This window comes from Scatophagus argus, chromosome 17 (genome assembly GCF_020382885.2).
Source record: "Scatophagus argus isolate fScaArg1 chromosome 17, fScaArg1.pri, whole genome shotgun sequence".
NCBI classification, from domain to species: domain Eukaryota; kingdom Metazoa; phylum Chordata; class Actinopteri; family Scatophagidae; genus Scatophagus; species Scatophagus argus.
In genome coordinates, this window is record NC_058509.1 from 21057017 (window position 1) to 21078720 (window position 21704).

At 40.2% G+C, this 21704-nt stretch overlaps 1 protein-coding gene across 2 annotated transcripts; it reads left to right on the forward strand.

Annotated features, from left to right (window-relative positions):
• The first annotated feature begins 7390 nt into the window (after positions 1 to 7390).
• si:dkey-81h8.1 (uncharacterized protein LOC100034657 homolog) lies at positions 7391 to 20635 on the forward strand. 2 transcript variants are annotated; one of them, XM_046418376.1, is made up of 9 exons: positions 7391 to 7942; positions 9091 to 9193; positions 9431 to 9544; positions 9733 to 9789; positions 13977 to 14114; positions 17374 to 17421; positions 17599 to 17709; positions 18551 to 18640; positions 19141 to 20635. In XM_046418376.1, exons 2-9 carry the CDS (start codon positions 9098 to 9100, stop codon positions 19246 to 19248), a joined length of 762 nt encoding a protein of 253 aa, XP_046274332.1. In that variant the 5' UTR covers positions 7391 to 7942; positions 9091 to 9097; the 3' UTR covers positions 19249 to 20635. The 2 variants fall into 2 exon arrangements, with proteins under 2 accessions (XP_046274332.1, XP_046274333.1); XM_046418377.1 differs by lacking the exon at positions 17374 to 17421.
• The last annotated feature ends 1069 nt before the right edge of the window (positions 20636 to 21704 follow it).

The window sequence follows — 21704 nt, forward strand, 5'->3', positions numbered from 1 at the left end:
AAGTTCTCCAAATTCTTGAACTTGTCACTGGAAAATCAGGACTAAATATGCATCGCTGTTGAGTTGTTTTCATTCCGGACAGATTTTTTTACTCTGTGATGTTTCATTAACAGAGGTCTTAGTTAATGGGTGTTTTTCTCGCTCTTTTTTTTTAATTGAAGTTTTAACAGCCTCCGTAAACAAAACTGAATTAAATGACATAAGATTGACAGCAGGATTTAAACAACACCTCAACCCACTGCTCACCCCCAGTGGATCCCATAGGCTTTAAAAGCTGATCTTATCCTGAAATAGAAAAAAAAAAAAGGAATGTTTGTCAACTTTTGACACAATTTCTTGGTGGCTCAGGATTGAATCCACTCCATTAATATAATATAATTATTCCATAATGGTGATGAATTATGCCAAACATTCTTACAAATGTTTTTCCACTGCCCTGAATACTTTTAACATGTATGACAGAATTGGACTGTTATGTAAATCTCATTTTCTAGTTGACAAGCCAATAAAAAGTAACAACAGTTAAGTAACTACACTGACAACATTTTCAGTTTTGGATTCTGTATTCTTAAATGACATCCCTAATGCCATTGGGAAGCATGATGACCATAACCATAACCAAAAAACACTGGGGTAAGTGCTTATTCAGAAGCCCTGCACCATTTTTTGATACTTTGAAAATACAGAAAGAATAAAAGCCTTCTGTCATATGAACAAATAAATAAATTCCAAGTGTTACTCAGTTCTGTTCTTGGGCAAACTACATGGTACTTATGTGCATTTGCATTAATGGATTTACCTGTAGATCGTTGCCTCAGGTCCCTCATACATGTTATAACCTAACATCACCAACACTTATTGATTGCAAATTTGGAAAGCTGAAAAAATGGAAAGGAATTAAGTCCTCTTTATAGTGTTTCCCCTTTACAACCACTTTTTTTTTTTGCATATTTTGTCCATTTACTTATTCTTGCACTGATGTGATTTTGTAGTACATTTGTAAAAGATGAAAAGCACGCCTCCTATCGATTGAGGAGCTGTGTTTTTGTCCAGGTAGCTTTCATTGTCTCGGTCAGATTTTCTGACTGTGCTGAGGGCTAGAAAAAGCCTGAACGTCACTCAACTTTGAGTCCATGCTTACTCATTTTTAAACGTCAGTATGGCCCAAACAACTCCAGATAGTAAAACCATATTGCTGCTCAAATCAAAGATGCTTGGCCTGTATAGGTGCTATGAATGGGAAGGGGAAGACAAAAAAAACCTTCTGACCTGCACTGTGTACGGAAATATGGCTCAAAATGCAGGTTTCTGGTACATACAATATATACAGCTGCACACTGGGAAGCAAACATAGACATATGCTCCCGTTTTAATGCGAAATGTATGACCAATGAGGCCTCATTACATGTGTCATTTATAAAACTGTGTTTGGATAGTCACTACTACACAGCCCCTTTTCTACATCAACGCATGCAGTTGATTACACAGTTCATCGAAGTATATTGTGAAATGTGAATAAACAGTGGCATTTGCTGCGTGGTCCTCAAATACGGGGGGTGACTGTGGTGTCATCTGCGTGCAATGATGTCAAACCCATACATGCATAAGCACTGAAAGTGGCTGTCGATTTGCCTGAATTCTGCACTTTTAAAATGTGTTTTAGATGTTGTTCAGACTTATGTTCCATAGTTGGCTTTCCATCCAGCTGTTCTGCTTTGTCATTCTCCCTGTCACTACATGTGTATTGAGGTGCAAGGAAAGGTCTTTGGTTGGGATATTTTTTTTAATGTTGAAATATTCCTGTACGATCTAACTGTTATTACACAATTTCCTCCAGGGATCAATAAAGTGTTTCTGATTCGGATATAATTATTGGGGAAAATGAAAGAATATGTCTGTGTGCATGTGTTAGGTTCTATGTCTGTCATTTTATATAACTTTTTGTCTGTTTCACCTGGGCAGAGCTGTTCCCTCAGAGAGGCAAGGGTGGAACTACATCTTCATAAATTAAATTTGAATAGGAAGTAATCAGTAATGCAGGATAAGGTCCTGATGAATCAGAATCAGTCCACCTACTGCTGACCTTTATGAATATTCCTCATAGGAATGTGACATGTTGTGGAATGTGATATTTTGAAATGACTCCCACCAGCTGCGCCCTCAAAGTTGTGAACTGGGGAAAAAAAATGCATTTTTTTAGTTCCACAACAGGACATTGAACGCAGCTGTCACAACAACACAAACAAACTCCTGGGCTCAGTTGTGTCTAAAAAGGAGAGGCCCGCTTTTTTAATGTGAGATTTACAACCATTTTTTGTGCCACTTGAATACATGCAACATGTAAACAATTTGTAGTAGCTCTAAGGCTGACTCTTGACAAGGTGCTATAGCTGTCCACTACAGGTCAAATGCAGAAGACACAGTTCCATAAAATTACTGCAATATAAGAAATTAAGCGTCCAAATGTTGACAATATTTTGTTAATAGAGGAGTACGCACTTCCACATTGTGTGGAGTGAGGAAGAGCACTATAAGTCAAAAAGCTACTAGACTCCATACTACAGCTGGACTGCCAAAAGAAGTACTGCTGACTTTGCTGTAGCTGCATACGCTGTCATGGCCATAGAAAACCTGGTCATCTGTTAGCACCACCTCATGGCCAAAATCGGTTTCATATTGAAGCCTAAGCTTGCAAGGCAGCATGAAGATTGTGATATTAAAACTTTAGAGGTTGCGTCATGCAGGTAACTTTTTATATGTAATGTCATATTTTGTGCTTTTTTGTTTCTGGTTTATATGACTACATTCAGAACATACAACACTGCATAGCAAGTCCAGTTTCCTTTGACTTAATAATATTAGGATTTGTATTTCTTAAATTTTACAGTACACTAAATCTTGCAGTGCTACATGTAAAATCACACAATACTCTCTCATAGTAATTGGGAATGATAAATCTCCAAAATGTATGAGTATTTATTTTCATATTTTAAGGCAAAAAAAAGGTTACAAGTTAAAATCCTGCATTTACGGTTCACTGCAGTGTTTTTGGCCCTACTGTCAGCAAACTGGATTTCCACTTTCATACTGACTGTGAGTTAAAAGAATCTCAATTCAGTTCACTTCAATTTTATTTAAACTGCCAATTCACAACAGAGTTATCTCAAGACACTTTACAGGTGTGTTAACAACACATTCAAAAAAGAAGAGAAAAAGGAGAAACAAAACTCCACACTGAGTAAGCATTTGGCGAGAGTGGCGAGGAAAATCTTCCTTTTAACAGGCAGAAACCTCGAGCAGAACCAGACTCAGTATAGACGACCTTCTGCTGTGATCGGCTGGGAGGGAGAGGAGAGAGAGGAGAGAGAGGAGAGACAGGGAGATGGAGAGAGACAGGAGAGGGGGAGATCGAGAGTAATGTTCCCAGTAATGTGAAACCTCTTCACTTACATGGCAATAAAGTCTTTTCTGATTCTGATTCTGATTCTGAGAGACAGGGAGGATAGAGAGAACAGTGCAGAGCAGGAACAGCAGGATCCAGGCAGGGCCATGGAGAGGGTTCTGGATCCAGTAGCACTATCAGTGCAGTAGGCAGGGCCATAGAGGGCTCAGGATCCAGCAGCGGTACCAGGCTTCAACTGAGGGCTTTCAGTTCCATGCATTTATCACTCTCTTCTATCAGGTTGCCCCAGTAAGTCTCTAAAGACTCTCCAGCTAATCCGGAACGCTGCTGCACGATTACTCACCAGAACCAGCATGAGAGATCATATGTCTCCCGCACTGGCTTCTCTACAGTGACTACCTGTAAAATCCGGGATAGAGTTTGAAATTCTTCACCTCACATATAAAGCCCTGAACAGCCAGACACTATCATATCTTAAAGAGTTGATAGTTCCGTATTATCCCACCAGAGCTTTGTGTTCCCAAAATGCAGGACTACTTGTGGTTCCTAGAGTCCTCAAAAGTAGATTGGGAGTAGATTTAATTATCAAGCTCCTCTACTATGGAACCATCTTCCGGTTTCGGTCCGGGAGGCGGACACCCTCTCTATATTTAAGAGTAGACTAAAAACTTTCCTCTTTGATGAAGCTTATAGTTAGGGCTGGCCTAGGCCGGCCCCCAGTTATGCTGCTATAGGCTTAGACTACCGGGGGCCCTCTCATGATGATGATTTGAGCTCTCTCTTCCTCTCCGTCTCCTTCTGCGCACATTTATGTCCCATTAATGCATATTACTAACTCAACTTCTTCCCTGGAGTCCTTGTGCTTTCTCATCTCACAGGTTCCCATGGATTATGGTCGGACCTCCTGCTGCGGTCCTGCTCGAAACCTACTGCGTTCCCTATTTTTCTTTACACGTGTTTATCAGTTTTTATTTGCAATTTACAATAAATAAAACAACAAGATATTATTTACATGCGACCAAGCAAACTTTTTTTTTCCTTCTCCCTCCCACACTCTTCCCCTCATCCAAACAGTATAAGAAAAACATTTTATAACAATAAAACAAGATGAAAATACAAGAAAATAAATAAAAAAAATAAAATAAAGTATACAGTATGTACATGTCCACATGGACACATATACACACATATATGCACATTCTCAGTTTAATTATATAGACATTATAGACATTACTGAGATCATAACTTGAACTATGAATTTCAATGGTGTTCCTCATAACACTATATCATTATATCACACCACATGAACATTCTACTCCTTCAGATCTTCCTCCTGCTGAAGCAAGTTACCAACATTGTCATTATGTCTTAAGCACTTTATAAAAGGTCTCCAGATGTCATCAAAAACATGTTTTTTCCATCTAATAATATATGGTATCCTTTCCATTGTCATGTTTGATGCCATCTCTTTAATCCACCTTCCAATTCTTGGTCCATCAACATTTTTCCAGTTAAGGGAAATGATGCGTTTAGCTTGTAATATACACATATCCACAAATCTAGATTCTTCACTCTGTAGGTGTGGGATAGTTGGATATATGCCCAGAAGGAAAAGCTTGGAGTCCAATGGTAATTTATTAGCTAATATTTGATCAGTCATATTAATAATATCTTGCCAGAAGGATTTCAATTTCACACATTCCCATATACAGTAATACATTGTTCCTCTCGCTTCATTGCATTTAATACAAGTATCAGGGATGTTCCTATTAAACTTATGCAATTTAATTAGGGTTATGTATGTACACATCAACCATGTATACTGAATAAGTTTTAGATTACTGTTAATTGTTTGTTTCTGAGCTTTCATACTTGCCCCTTTCCAGTCTTGTAGTGATGTTCCATCACCTATATCTTCCGTCCACAATCTCAACTTATGTTCTGAAGAGTCATCAGACCCAGACATGAGCAAATCATATAGGGATGAGATTAAGCCTTTACCATAACAATGACCTGTAACTGCTGTCTCTAATGAGGAAATAATAGGGATGTCCAATGAATAGTTTTGAGATAACCATATAAAATTCCTGATTTGAAGGTACCGAAGGTAAGAAATGCTTTTTTGGAACGTTATATTTGGTTGATATTTCTGAAAAAGACATAAATAAGTTGTCTTTTCTCTACATATCTTGCACTGTCCTTAATCCCTTTTCAGCCCATGTTCGAAATCCTGGGTAATCACTCCCTGGTTTAAAATTGGTATTACCCCAAATAGGACTAAAAAGTAACCAAGACTGATTAATGTTCAGATATTTACAAGTATCAAACCAAATGTCAGTCATATTTAATACAATAGGGTTGTCTGTATTCTTCCACAAACTTTTCCGACCCGCTGAATACAAAAACAAGTGAAGGGATAAGCTAGTCCTCACCTAGCAGGAGTCTATCCAAGCAGGGGTATTTTCAAAAGAAAAGTAAAACATGATGCACTGCAGTTGAACTGCCTAGTACTAAAGATAAATGTAATCTTGGATTTATTTTGCCAAATAAAGTTGGTAAACAATTTTCTTGTCCTAGTAAACAAGGAAGGGGGAGGAGGTAGGGGGATATTTTGAAATAAATGAAGGAATTTAGGAAGAATGTTCATTTTTAGGATATTTATCCTACTAATCATTAATATGTATTTGGGAAATTTTGTTCACCTCAGGGATCATTTTTATGCCCAAATATATGAAATTGTCTATAGAGTTAAAAAGACAGACATGAGCATTTATCCTATCTGACTCATTAAGAAACATTATAGAGGATTTTGAGTAATTGATCTTGTATCCAGATATTTTCCCAAAGGTTTCAGTAAGACCTATAAGTGCTGGAATGGAGCTGTTTAGTTTTTTTAGGAACAAAATTACACCAACGGCGAAAAGTGCTATCTTACGTTCCACTTCACCCTCCAAAATTCCATAGATATCTGTTTGTGTCCTAATTGCTATGACAAGTGGTGCTATTGCAAGAATAAACAGTAGTGAGGATAGCGGGCTTCCTTGCGGACAAGTTCTAGAAATATTAAAGGGTTTAGAGACCACATCATTGGTTAAAACTTCTGCAGTAAGTCCCATACAAAGCAATCTAACCCATTTACAAAATCTATCTCCAAAACCAAAGTGGGTGAGCACCTCGAACAGATAAGACCATTCGACTCTGTCGAAGGCCTTCTCCTCATCGAGTGAAAGCAAGGCTGTGTCTTTCGCCACACTTTGGCTATGTAAAATATTCAGTACTCGCCTGACATTACGAAGCCCTTGTCTACTATGGATGAATCTATTTTGATCCCCTCCCACCAGCTGAGGAAGCTGACCTTCTAATCTTCTTGCAAGAACTTTGCATAATATTTCTGTATCTGAGTTTAGGAAGCTAATTGGCTGCATATTTGCATATTTTCGGTTTTGGAAGCAATGAGATTAGGGCAACCCTCATGGATGTGAGAAGGAGACCATTCCTGAAGGATTCCTTCCATTCCATCCTCTCTGTCTCTGTCTGTCTCCCCCGCTTCTCTCCTCTTTCAGTCTCTTTCTCCCCTCTGTCCCTCTGCCCCCTCCCCTCTGTCTCTCACCCTACTCTATCCCCTTCTCCTTTCTCCCTTCTGTTCCTACAATTCTTCTCTAGTTATCATACACACACTCACACATTTGAAAACACTATAGTCCATTTACTCACCTGGATGAGTCTTATGAAACAAAACCATCAGTAGTTCCATTGACACAGATGCCATATAGTTTATCACGAGTCCATGTGCCAGATGAAGTTCAGTCCTTCTGAGAGGTAGCTCCGTCATCTGAGAAGTATTACACAGTATTAATGTTTTAACTCCCATAAACTATGTTTTAACTCCTAAAAAGGGTTGAAAGCTCAACTCCCAGAAAAGAGCGGTCTCACCTGTACACTCAAACTGACTTGATTTGAAGTCACAGAGAGGTTTTTCCAAAGATCAGAATTTACTGTGTGCAATGTGTCTTCTGTTGTTAGCACTGTTGCAGGTAAATCATCATGGGTTGGATATTAGCTGTGCAGGGTTTGCATGATGCCCCCCAGCAGCTGGAGGCAAAAGTAGAAGAAGTGACAAGTCATAGTCTTTCATCACCGCTAGGGGGGCCCTAAAAGGAAAAATTACAAATATGGTTGAGGGTTAAAACCCGCTGGGGCGGCCCTGTTAGTTACCCGCACACCCCTGAAACCCAGCAGTGACTCTAAATTTGTTGAAATGAAGCATAGTTTAGTAATGATTTAAAGTTAGCGGTGTTGCACTTTTATAAAGGTACAGTGTTGCGTAATGGCAACGGACCCTGCTGTAGGCTGGCCCGTCTGCAGTCGTGCATGTGAGCTGCTTCAGACAGGAAGTCTGTGAAACAAGTCGCAGCATCAGTATACTGCAGTGAAATCCAGCTCCTGAACGCACCCCGCTGCAGCCTGCAGAGCCGCCTCACAACACTGACTGCACGCTCACCTGGACATCTTCACTGAAGGAAGAGGAAGAGACTTAAGGTAAGATCAGCTCTTAATGCATGTTGTCCCACAGGAGACACAAGGACAGGTGACCCAGGACAGGACGGACTGTCATTGAAAACGGCGATGAGAAAGCGGAGCGTCACTGTTCATTTGGTATTGCAGTTGTTCGTAAGAGCACATCTCTGAGGTTAGCAACTACAGTACTAAGAAGGGGGGGAGGGGGGTCCAAAAATATTCAGGAGTCCTGCATAGAACGGCTTGACTTGTGCTGAGGGCGGCGGCTCCTGGAGCTGTGCCAAATCCCACTGCAGTCCCATCAGCTTCGGGGGTGCTGCGGACCACCGTCAGTCCTCTGACTCAGCATACTGTAAAACTCTGTGTGCTGTTCTTATGCCATGAAGGGTTCATTGAAGTGTATGTTTAAAAACAGTGCTGTGCTGTGCTGTGCTGTGCTGTGCTTTGGCTGGTGCAGTCTCTAATTTAAGCTCGACTACACAGCTCATTAATCTTTATAATTATTCTTCATCACAATTCTCAGCCACTAATGATGATGATAATGATTTTTTTTTTTTTTTTTTTTTTTAGTATAGCCCAGCAGAAGCATTTTGTTTGGTTATCGAGATTGTTGCTGCATGCTGCCATCTTGGAAAGTCAGCCTTTAGGCTTTGGCCGGGACAGGGACAGATGAGAGACATCCCATTTGTTTTGCATGTTTTGCTCTTAAGTGAATGCAGTCTAGTGAACATCTACCAGTGAATACAGTGATGTTAAGCTGAAGCTTCCATGTGACAGGCACACCATTCTCAGGATGATTATATGAATAGGAGAGAGAGGGACATCTTGTCACCTGTTTTATCAAAAAAAAGCACACAAGCACACATAGTGATACTTTAATAACAAGCACACATAGTGATACTTTAATAAATAACGACGGAATGATGAGAGATTTGCCACTGAAGGGCCTCCCAATGGCTCCAGGCCGTAGGCAGTCAGTCAACATATAAACCTTACGATACACAAAAAGGACCTGGAGTTGTTCTGAGTTCAGTCATATTGTTCCACTAAGAGCACCACTAATGGCCACTTACATTCCCGTAGCGTAACTAACAGGCAGTTATAGCACAGTCGTCCTTCTTCCTTCCATCTTTTTCTGCATACTGTTAAACTTGTCATTTCTCCATCAGCTGCAGGATGGCTCTTAATGACAAAGATACGACGCTTGCTGTGGGGAACCTCTCCCCAAGCCAACTCCATTCTCACCTCAAGATGGAGCCTAAAACTCTGGGGGTGAGCAAAAGCAATCGCTATGTAAATCAAACTACATACAATATACCCTATTTTTTATGCACACTTTAATTATGACCTCTCATAATCCAGAAAAAGGGTACGAGGAAATATTGGCTTTTGGATTATGATTTAAAGGGCTATTCCAAATAAAGAGGTCTTCTGACTGTTTTTGATGTTCTAAATGTTTGACCTGCTCATCACCTCTTCTACCTACTCTTAACCCCCCCAATACCACAGGCAATCCAGATTGTGATCGGGGCTTTGATTCTTTGTCTGAGCGCCTCTGTGCTCCAGATCCATGAAGTCCACTTTACAGGGGACGTGGCTCTCTTCTTGATCGTTGTCATACAGGTCAGTTTGAGGCCACTGAGTGGAAAGATTTGTTCAACAGTGGGTACATTCAGTCAGGTCACATCGTTTTTCCATTCTTTCTTATTCTATATAGAGTTCTAACTGATGGACTTGAATATTTCATACTGCAACCTTTTAACACTTATTCCAAATAGTCTATCTAAGTAAGTAATATTGTAATCCAACAGGTGACCTTGTCTGGTTCAGTGTTGGTCCACAGTGGGAGGAGACCTACTCTGTTTTGGGTGAGTCAGAACCAGACTTCTGTGTGTTGAGCATCTCTTACATAGATACATTCAGGATTAATTTAAAGGAGCATTCCATCCTGAAACACGCTGTAACGCTTAGGGCCTCTTGTGTCACAGTGGTAAACGGGTGGTAACAGCCGACAAGTGTGCACCAGTATGTTTTCTTAGCAGTCCTAACATAATCCTTGTGGATCCTTATGTGAGTGTGTCACGGATGTTCTAGCTACTGTCTTTCTTTATCTTGAGAGACTTTGGAGCGGAAACAGAGTACTAACGGTTCCTAAAATATTTTACTGAGGCAATGCAATAAAAATACCTTAAACTCACACTTTAAAACTTTAACAAAACCTGTGTTACTTGACCCAATTTGGTACATACATGTTGAAAAATATAATACATCTAATGCATGACACAGAAACGTAATGGAGACAAACAAAGCTCACATTTAGCTAGATGTTATTTTGTTATTATTTTCTTGTCCACCTTGATGGAATTGACTAAAAATGCCACTTAAACAAAATCTTAATTGCCTAAGATAAGCCTGTGAATATTCTCATTCATCCAGGTCATGGTTATCTCAAGGAAATTCAATCGAATGCAACTGGACTTAGTTATTTGTCTTTGAAGACGTTTCACCTCTCATCCAAGAGGCTTCATCAGTTCATGCTCGCTTGACTAGGCTGGGACTAGTCCAACTAGCTGGTGTGGAGACCCAGGTATTTAACCTCTGTGGAGGCATTCACATGACCAGTGGTGTCATAAGCTCGTTTAGTGTTCCATTGTGACAAACGACAGTCGTTGAGACAGTCGTTGGGGATGGTAAAGTTGGTTTCGACTTCGTTACTGCTCTGTTGTGTTGTAACGACAGTCGTTAGAGTCACATGGGGTCCTTTGTGAATGCCAGTTTTCCTTAGAGGCTAAGTTGTGGAATCTCCTGGGAAGAGATGAAAGGGCAGCATTGTAAATTGGAGATAGGTGGTGTCGCAGACCTCCTCCTCTGTTGAGAGATGGTTTTTCTAATTTCACATAGATGGCTTCTTTTACTCCTCTTTCAAACCATCTATCCTCTCTGTCCAAGATGTGGACATTGTTGTCCTCAAAGGAGTGAGCTTTCTCCTTCAGGTGTAGGTATACAGCAGAATCTAGGCCTGAGGAGTTGGGCCTCCTGTGCTGATACATGCGCTTGTGTAGTGGTTGTTTAGTTTCACCAATGTAGAGGTCTTTGCATTCCTCATTGCATTGGACAGCATACACCAGATTGCTTTTTTGAGTGTGTGGTGTTCTGTCTTTGGGATGTACCAGTTTCTGTCTGAGTGTGTTGCTGGGTTTGAAATACACAGGGATCCGGTGCTTGCTGAAGATCCTCCTGAGTTTTTCTGATACCCCAGATACATATGGGATGACTATGTTGTTTCTTTTGTTCTGTTTTTCCTCCTCAACCACCTTGGTGGTGTTCTTCCTGGAACCAGCTGCAGTTTTCACAAAGGTCCAACTGGGATAACCACACGTTTTGAGGGCATCCCTCAGGTGTTCATGTTCTTCCCCTTGGGCCTGCACCAAAACAGTTACCTATAGTTGATTTGATTACAGCTACAGAATCAGCTATAAAGAAAAACAACTTAACAGAAACCGAAGCCGAACAGCTTAGGTTAAAAGTGTCAGCAGCTCTGTCCAACGCCAAGGCTCCCCCTCCCAACCTCACCTTTGAGGAAAGGAAAGCGGTCACAACACTCAGCAAAGACCCCAGAATCACAATTCTTCCAGCAGATAAAGGACGATGCACAGTTGTGCTCAATACAACTGACTACCATGCCAAAGTCTCTACACTACTCAGCGACTCAGAAACGTATGAAACCCTGAAAAGAGACCCGACTAGTGGCTACAAAAAGAAAGCAATAGAATGTCTACAAAAACTACAGAAAGAAGGGATTATTGACAAAGCACAATATCACCGTCTTTATCCGCAAGATTCTATCCCTTGCTTATATGGACTTCCAAAAATCCACAAAGAAGGGGCTCCACTCAGACCCATTGTCAGCAGCATTAACTCGGTCACCTACCACATTGCCAAACACGTGGCGAACATCCTGGCTCCCTTGGTGGGCAACACCCCCCACCATATACAAAATTCCATTGAATTTGTGAACAAAGTCCGGAACTTAAAAATGGATCCAGATGAAACCATGGTATCCTACGACGTGACTTCTCTGTTCACTTGTATACCAACCATGGAAGCTTTGGAAACAGTAAGAGAGCGTCTTACACAGGACGACTCTCTCCAGGACAGAACAAAACTCAGACCAGAACACATATGCCAACTCCTGGATTTGTGCCTAAACACCACATATTTCCAGTTCAATGGCAAATTTTACAGACAAAAACATGGCTGTGCCATGGGTTCACCAGTATCTCCCATTGTGGCCAACTTATACATGGAGGAAGTGGAACGCAGGGCCCTGAACTCCTTTGAGGGAGCAACACCGAGCCACTGGTTCAGATATGTGGATGACACGTGGGTCAAAATCAAAACGAAAGAAGTGCAAGCCTTTACTGAACATATCAACTCAGTGGACAGGAACATCAAGTTCACCAGAGAAGATGTTAAAGATAATAGTTTGCCCTTCTTAGACTGTGACGTCCATATAGAAAAGGACAGGAGCCTCCACATTGGGGTATACAGAAAACCCACACACACAGACCAATACCTCCTTTTCGACTCACACCACCCTTTGGAACACAAACTTGGTGTTATCAGAACTCTGCAACACAGAGCTGATAAGGTACCCACCAGCTCACAGGCCCAAGGGGAAGAACATGAACACCTGAGGGATGCCCTCAAAACGTGTGGTTATCCCAGTTGGACCTTTGTGAAAACTGCAGCTGGTTCCAGGAAGAACACCACCAAGGTGGTTGAGGAGGAAAAACAGAACAAAAGAAACAACATAGTCATCCCATATGTATCTGGGGTATCAGAAAAACTCAGGAGGATCTTCAGCAAGCACCGGATCCCTGTGTATTTCAAACCCAGCAACACACTCAGACAGAAACTGGTACATCCCAAAGACAGAACACCACACACTCAAAAAAGCAATCTGGTGTATGCTGTCCAATGCAATGAGGAATGCAAAGACCTCTACATTGGTGAAACTAAACAACCACTACACAAGCGCATGTATCAGCACAGGAGGCCCAACTCCTCAGGCCTAGATTCTGCTGTATACCTACACCTGAAGGAGAAAGCTCACTCCTTTGAGGACAACAATGTCCACATCTTGGACAGAGAGGATAGATGGTTTGAAAGAGGAGTAAAAGAAGCCATCTATGTGAAATTAGAAAAACCATCTCTCAACAGAGGAGGAGGTCTGCGACACCACCTATCTCCAATTTACAATGCTGCCCTTTCATCTCTTCCCAGGAGATTCCACAACTTAGCCTCTAAGGAAAACTGGCATTCACAAAGGACCCCATGTGACTCTAACGACTGTCGTTACAACACAACAGAGCAGTAACGAAGTCGAAACCAACTTTACCATCCCCAACGACTGTCTCAACGACTGTCGTTTGTCACAATGGAACACTAAACGAGCTTATGACACCACTGGTCATGTGAATGCCTCCACAGAGGTTAAATACCTGGGTCTCCACACCAGCTAGTTGGACTAGTCCCAGCCTAGTCAAGCGAGCATGAACTGATGAAGCCTCTTGGATGAGAGGTGAAACGTCTTCAAAGACAAATAACTAAGTCCAGTTGCATTCGATTGAATTTCCTTGAGATAATTGCCTAAGATACATATTTCCTTATTCTTATTCTTAACTGCGGCAGTGAGTGTTTCTCCTGAGCTGGAGGTATATAGTATTATATAATATTAATTTATCTGGAGACTGTTGGATTTCAGTGGTGAAATGAACATCTACATAGACAAAAACATTCTGTGGTAAGTATAGTATATATTTACTAATAACATTAAACTCTGATGATAACAGTAGCTGAGAAGGCTGGTAGAGTGACGCAGTTTATTATTGTGCAGTTTGGTATTCTGAGCTCCAACGTTCACATGAGTACAGTATCTTATATATGTGTTTGTTTGTGAATATTATTTGTATAGCTGCAAAATGTTGGTTGTATATTTATTTCGTGTGTGTGATTGTAATTGCACTTGAGGCCCTACTGCTGTCATCTACAGGTGAAATGTGTCCTGGTGCTGCATCTCATCAGTGCTGCGTTCGCAACTGCTGCCCTGGGTCTAATGTCCAAACACCTCCCCTACCGCCAGGACTCTTATCACTGTGAACACTGCCGCAGACTGGAGCTACATGCCGTGGTATTGTCTTTAAAACCAACACAGGCCAGAGCACGATTTGAAATTCGTGAGATTAAAGGCTTATTACAATAAAACTATCTGTGACAAAAACAGAATATATGTTTCAATATATCAGTAGCTACTACTGTAACAAAAGTTTTCTGCTGTACAAATGTAGTATATTGGCAGGTCATGTTACAGCCTGATTAGGACTAACATCACAGCCCTTCTAAGCTTGTCCACTCCCGGTTAAAACCAACTTTTACCAAAAATTGGCTGCAATTCACCTAGGGGGCACTTGAGAGGCAGTCCTCAATGAATGGGGCTAGTGAATGGAGCTAAGTGGTTAAAATAATTATTTACACCTACCTCTAGACAAAAAGGCTCAAATTTTATCTTAGTTTTTGCAAATATACTATCTTTTATATATTGGAATTGAAAAGAAAAACCACTAATACCTGTTCGTTTTTCTTACAGGGCATGCAGTTTTGCCCATAAAGCGATAGCATTCTGCTAATGTATACTGATCGGTCCGTTAAAGATTTGCGACTAGCGTCGTTACGTTATGGTAGGTTAACTTCAATCACCATCATGTGACTATAACCACAATAATATGGTTTCAGTGTTATGTATTATATTCCTTAAGTGTTTTCCTAACGATAGCTACAGCAGACGTAGGAAGCTTCGTTAAAACAAAACACAAACTTGTTGCTTGATTGATGTGTGAAACCAAAATGGTGAATGCTATAAACTGCTGTGCAACCCCCAAATATTTTAATAATACCATAGAAAGGTATTTCATTACAAAAAAGCTGGAAAAATCTTATATAACGGAACTATGTCTATTGTTGTCTACTGCTTATGCTGAAAACATAAAGAAAACTGGCAGAATTTTGTTTTTACATCATAAAAGTTTCATTTTTGGGCTACAGCTCCATAAGCCCCCATTCATTTTGGCCTACCTTGCAAGCACTTCCTATATAACCGGTAGTTCAAGAGGGTGGAAATTACATTTCAAAATTGCAGGTAGAAATTCTTCCTCATTCTCATGAGAATTTCTGTGCTACCATTCACAGCACATGAACTCGGGATAGTTATTGCAATTGAAAGTGACAGGCAGAAGAAAAAATAAGCTTCACAAAATTGCTGCCAGAAAATTCAGTTGTGGGCTAAAAGCGATCACGCTGGTTGGATTTGCTTTCTGTGTCGTTTGCTTTTGAAAGAGTCTTACCTGGTGCAAGACTGAAACAATGTTTGCAGGACAGTGATGTAGTACCAAACCAATGAAGCAAGTTATACAGTCAACACACTGTGCACATATAAAATAAACTTAAACTGTTGCACTATGTGCCCATAGAGTTTTTAGCAAAGCCTCACTCCCATCATTGCCTGGCCAACCTTTTGAGGATGCCCCTTTAGTACTATCACCCATAGACAGGGATCATTGAAAAGGCTGAGCAACCATGGGAAAAGCCAATCAAAGAATAAACAAATAAATTGAACTCCATCTGTTTATCTCAATTTTTACTATTATTGGAGAACATGTTTACTACAGTTCGTGTTATTCAGTTGTTCTCAGCTGTACTGAGATATGAGACGACACATACGGCATTGTGTTATTAAACCTGAGTGCGACATTATATTGGGGTCAGTACGTATGTAAATACTATCTCCTCTCCTTATGATATGTAGCAGGGCAATGTTGCATTTTGTTCTGTTGATCCTAGGGGTCCTTTAAGAGGGTTGAATGATATATGTTTTATATATATGTTTTTAGAGAGCTAAAATATGCTCACACAAGCTGTACATGTGGAAACAATTTCGAATTAGAGCAAATGATACTTCTTTTGTTTAGGTGTTGTGGAGTTAATTAAACCACAGCAGCCAGCAGTTTAATTGATGAAGGTTTGGTTCTCTGCAAATGTTGCAGTGGAAGAGCTTGGAAGATTCTTGAAACAAACTGTTTTAAGTTGAAATCAGATACATAATAATATTGCTCTTCTTCTGATTGAAATAATTCAAACTTTATTTTTTGTCAGTATATTTTTTACATACACCAAAATTCTTTTCTCTGCATTTAATCTATCACTGATTGAAACACACACACACACACATGCAACATGCAGTGAAACACACAGGAGCAGTGGGCTGCCATGTCAGGTGTCCGGGGAGCAGTTTGGGGGGGGGGGGGGGTTAAGTGCCTTGCTCAAGGGCACATCAGCCGACTGATAGAGGGGGAGGAGCATTGAGCATTGATCAATCACTCCACCACACCCAAATTTTTCCTGCCAGTCTGGGGTGGAATCGGACAGGTGACCCGCTTCTCAAACCTCTAGGCCACGGCTGCCCTCATAATTACACTGAACATGACCTTTTAGCTGGTATTTTCAACTTGTCTGCAAAAAGTTGCTTATTTCCACATCTAGCAATAATGGACTAACATTATCGCTTGTTCACCTCATGTTAGTGCAATAATTGCTGTCTTTTTAGCTCTGATCTCCATCACCTCCTGAGGGAGATAGCTAGCTCTTTAGTTGGCAAAAAGGTAGTGCACTGTGGGTTTTTAGTGCCTTTTCACAGGAAACAGATGCCTGCTGTGGCTGTGAGAGTGAACAAACTGATAAACAATGTTCTGAAACTCTGGCAAGCTCTGTTAAATCAAGGGCAGCTGCAAATTCATCTGATGACTGTAGGCTCATCACAACCAGAGAGACATTTCACAAATTGTCTTCACATTGTCATTTAATGAACAGCATTATTGTTATAAAAATATCAGATGTAACCACTTAACATTCATTACTTAAGACATTCATTCCTAGTTCACTGTTGATGATACCTGCAGACTGTGTTGAGTTTCAGATCAGTTAGTTTCAAGGTGTATATGAACACTATTGAATACTATAACAAAACTATACCATTGTGAGAATTGGCATTTTAGTGTCAGAATCATGATTCCAAAAGAGTTATGTAGTTTTGTTTCAACAGTTGGTCACAGTAGCCACAACTGTAACATTTCTTAAAAAATAAAAATATTAATGATGGAAGCTGAAATAATAAATTGTTGCCTTGCATTACAATATCAAAGACAGATTTCATCTGTTACTCTCTTAGTCTGTATACATGGATATGCTTTCCATATAGTAGAGGAGGCATGCTATCTAGCAGAGCCATCACTGATGAATGACTGTATATTTCGCTTGGTAGAATCACACTAAATGTTGACACTAAATGTTATGAAAAAGCAGACTCCATGTTTCTTTGTCTTTACTGTCCACTGCAGCAACATTGTTTCAGGAAATGCACCGGGCTGATCGAGCAAAAGTGTAAAGTAAGTGATTGACTACTGTTACAGGTAATACTTTGGCCAGATGGGTTAAGTTCTGTTGTCTTGAAAAGTGCATGTAAAACATTGTACTGTGTGTCCCAGTGTCCCAGCAAGAAATTTCAAAAATGACATAATGTCTCTGTTTTCTTACCAAGTGTGCTGTTGGATTTCTCTGCCTAGCTATTGATTGACGGGATCCTGGGGACACTGGTGATCTTCCTTGTGCTGGAGCTGTTGATCTGTATCACTGCCATGTTGTTCGGACTCAGTGTCCTTGCTGCTGGCTCCCAGGTGAACTCTGATACCTTTCATCATGCGATATTTGACCTGTAGAGGCTATATACTATCACCTTACAAAGTGACAAGTGGTAACACATTAGATAGTGGTGAATGAGTTCAGCAGATTTTTCTTTGACTTGTTAAATTCAATTAATGGCTTGAATGCATAGTAAGCTGAATTAGTCATAAGTCATAGGTGGTTAGGTAACATAGAGGCAAGATGTAAGATGTGGGAAATCATATGACGTCCTCTGGCTGATGTTGAATAAGAAGTGAGAGAAGAAGTTTTACATTGTGGTAAAAACTGGAACTGAAACTGGAAGCTTGGAACTTCAGATGAGGTGGTAAATTATTAAAATAAATAAATAAACACTAATTAGGTGGTGAAAGATAGGATGAGAAGATAGATACGTGAGAAAGTGGAGAGATGGCTCTGATTAGAAAGTGGCTACAGACAGTGATGAATGGGGTCGTTCTGGGCAGCAGCTGTTATTGTGCTAAAATGAAATTCCACAAACTTTCACAAAATTGATTCTGAGCTTCCCTTTAGCAAGTCCTCCACTGGCTCCAGCGGAGTCACTCAGTGACTTACAGACCAGACTATGCTTGTATTGGGCAGCTCCAAACTATCTTTGGGACTTTGTGCTCACTTTATCCATCATCAGGTTCAGAATCAGCCGCGTATGTTTAAAAATTGTAAAATGAATACAAATTGAACTGTACCATCAAAAGTTGCCTTGTTATTGTAAGTAGTTTGGCAGAAGTCTGATTTGAAACTACTGCTTACCGAGCTACGAAAGCTGTTAAATGTGTGTGTGTGTGTGTGTGTGTGTGCGTGTGTGTGTGCCTGCAGGCTCCCAGTCAGAGACCTGTCTATCCACAGACCCGTCCCCCACCTGTTCCAGCAGTGCAGACAGTTCCAGCTGCAGCTGAGCCATCTCAGGTACAACAAACACACTTATTGTTGGCATCCTATTTTTATGTAGGTGCAGGGTGCAGGATGCCCCATCTCACCAGCGAGGTGGCACCTAACCTAGTTATTCTGAGTTATTTCCTTGGTTGCTTCATTTGGTATTTTGCTGACTGACTGTTTGCCACAATAAGAGGATCAGGTATGACTTGGTGGCATATCTCTGGTGCGATGTATTTGGGCTGCCAGTTTGCATCTTAAGCCTGCATTTTAAGCGTGAGCCAGTCTGGCACTTCTTTATATAAGCACTGTTGGTGCATCAAGGAGTGCAAGGCAGTACCTGTAATTGAATCAAAGAAGCTGATGTGTTTGACCAGCCCATGATGTTTCATGAATTGCCCTGTGTCTAGAGTTCTCTTTTAATCAATCACTTTTAATCAAACCAATCAGTACAAGTGTGACCACACCCTGAAACTACAGATATATTTTCTGAAAGTCATGTTCACATTTTACTGCTCTCTGTGTATTAATAGGTGGCTGTAGTTGTGACTGAACCAGAGTCGGAACAGGTGGAGGACATCTCCACCCCACCCACTGAACCACAGGTGGAGCCGATAGAAGCCGGGACCACAGAATCCTGATCTAAAACACACACTGGTTCCATGGTGTCGCGCCATGTTTGTCAAAGTGTAAATATGGATATTAACTGAGAAATATTGTTCCTTTCAAACTGCTGGTGATCATTGTAATTGGGAATCAGATAACTCCCTTTTATCTTAATGACTCATGTACCAACTCAAAGTGACAACAAATCTGTTATTGGCAGCAGTCCAAAAAATAAAATAACATAAAAAATAATAATATGAATCGGTAAAAGTAAATGTAAACGGTCCAAACAAGTTTTACATATAATTAGCAGGTTGTCATCCTGTCCTTTTACTTCTGGCCTGACATGAATACAGAATCACTATTGTCAGCACTACTCTACCTGCAGTACAACATGACGTGGTTATGATATGGATCAGTGTTATTGACAGTGTTGATTCATTCTTCAAATCCTTAAATCAACCGCTAACATAAGCATAGTCAGAGAAATAAAAAATAAAAATGATAGGTAAGGACAACTAGGAGAGAGCAAAGATCTTGGTCACTATTAGAGTGGGTCGTATGTTCACTTCACACAATACTATGTGCACATTTTGTGTTAATAATAACGAAACTATTCTGGCTTTCCAAGGTCTTAAACCTCTCTTGCCTAAAACATACATGACTGTTTAAAATTTTGCTATTATAAAATTAACCTTAACCTGTATATTATACTATTTCAAAACTTAAAGCCATTCCAGAATTAACTCATGAAAGAGGAATGCCGCAGCCCATTTTAGACCTCTTAACTTGAGGTCTACAATATTAATACAATTTCCATTGGGAGGCAGCAGAGGCAGAGATGATATTCTGACTGTTACTCCCAAGTATCCTATATGTTCCATAATGCTGATAATCTCAATAGCTTTGTTTTGTTAACTGGACTGGTTATATATCTCATCTGTAGCTGAGATCCTGCATGTCCACTACCTGGATAAGCACTGTAAAATGAATGAATGGATATGTCCACCATTTGTTATCTGGAGACAATGTGACAAATACCATATGTTGTGAACACAAAATATTAGTTCATCATGGATTATGAAGATCTTTGAGAGAAATGTGTCTGAAAAAGGTTGTTGTAACTACAGTATATTCATTGTAGTCGCTCACTGTGCTAAATAAACGAGACAAATGCACTTATTCTTCATCAAATGTTCACATTTTTTTTAAAATAATATCATAAGTTGGGACTCGTGATGTCAGTAGGATGTAAGGATGTCTTGAAAAAGTTGATCTATTCAGACATTTAACACTCTTTTAATGTACTGACTTGTTAGTACTGTTAGAATTCTTTGTGGAAACCACAGGGTGGCATGATTAGCTGTAAATGAATGTATGACCGTTTCAATCACAGTGAAAATAAAGTTACTAAAAAATGAACAATAGATCTCAATAGAACACTTGCTTGTTACATGCTGGGAACACTGTGTTGCATTACCGATATTACTTGGAGTCAACATTGTCCTATGTTAATGAGCTTTTAATTTTATTTTAATTAAATTCAGTTCAGTTTATTTATATAGCTCCAATTCACAACAAAAGTTATCTCATGACACTTTCCAATTAGAGCAGACCAAACTCTTTCCTGTCTAATCCCCCCCCCTCCCCCTTCACCCAGGATAGTTCTTCCTTGCAAGCTGGGTTCTGCTCAAGGTTTCTTCCTGTTAAAAGGGAGTTTTTCCTTGCCACTGTCTGCTTGCTCGGGGGTTCAGGCTCTGGGTCTCTGTAAAGCATCTAGAGACAATTTTGATTGTATAAGGTGCTATATAAATCAATTGAAATTAAAATTGAAATTTAATTAAATTGTAATACAGAGAGCCCAACATTCTCCCTTGAGCAAGCACTTGGCGACAGTGGTGAGGAAAATCGTGAGAAAAAGGATTCCAGGGAAGAAGTTGGGTTAGTGATATGCTTTAATGGGACATGAATGTGTGCAGAAGGAGAGGGAGAGGAAGAAAGAGCTCAGTGCGTCATGGGTGGACCCCTGGTAGTCTAAGTCTATAGCAGCATAACTAGGGGCCGGCCTAGGCCAGCCCAACTATAAGCTTTATCAGGAAAGTTTTTAGTCTACTCTTAAATATAGAGAGGGTGTCCGCCTCCTGGACCGAAACTGGAACATGATTCTATAGTAGAGGAGCTTGATAACTAAAGGCTCTGGTTCCCAATCTACTTTTGATTTATTTGATTAATTTGTAATGCATCTTGTAAAGTCTGTTTCAATATTAGCACTACCAATGAATCATTTCTGATGCCTAATGATTACCAAGTTATCACCATCCATGATTAATTGATACAGATACGTGTGATGGATTCAAGTACAAGCTCAATGCAGTACAACTAGACAAAACAAGCAAATTCAGAGAAATACATTTACAATATTCACTAATCACAATACAGAAATGAAAAAAGGATGGCTAATATCAATAACTTACTACTTGTAATTGCCACT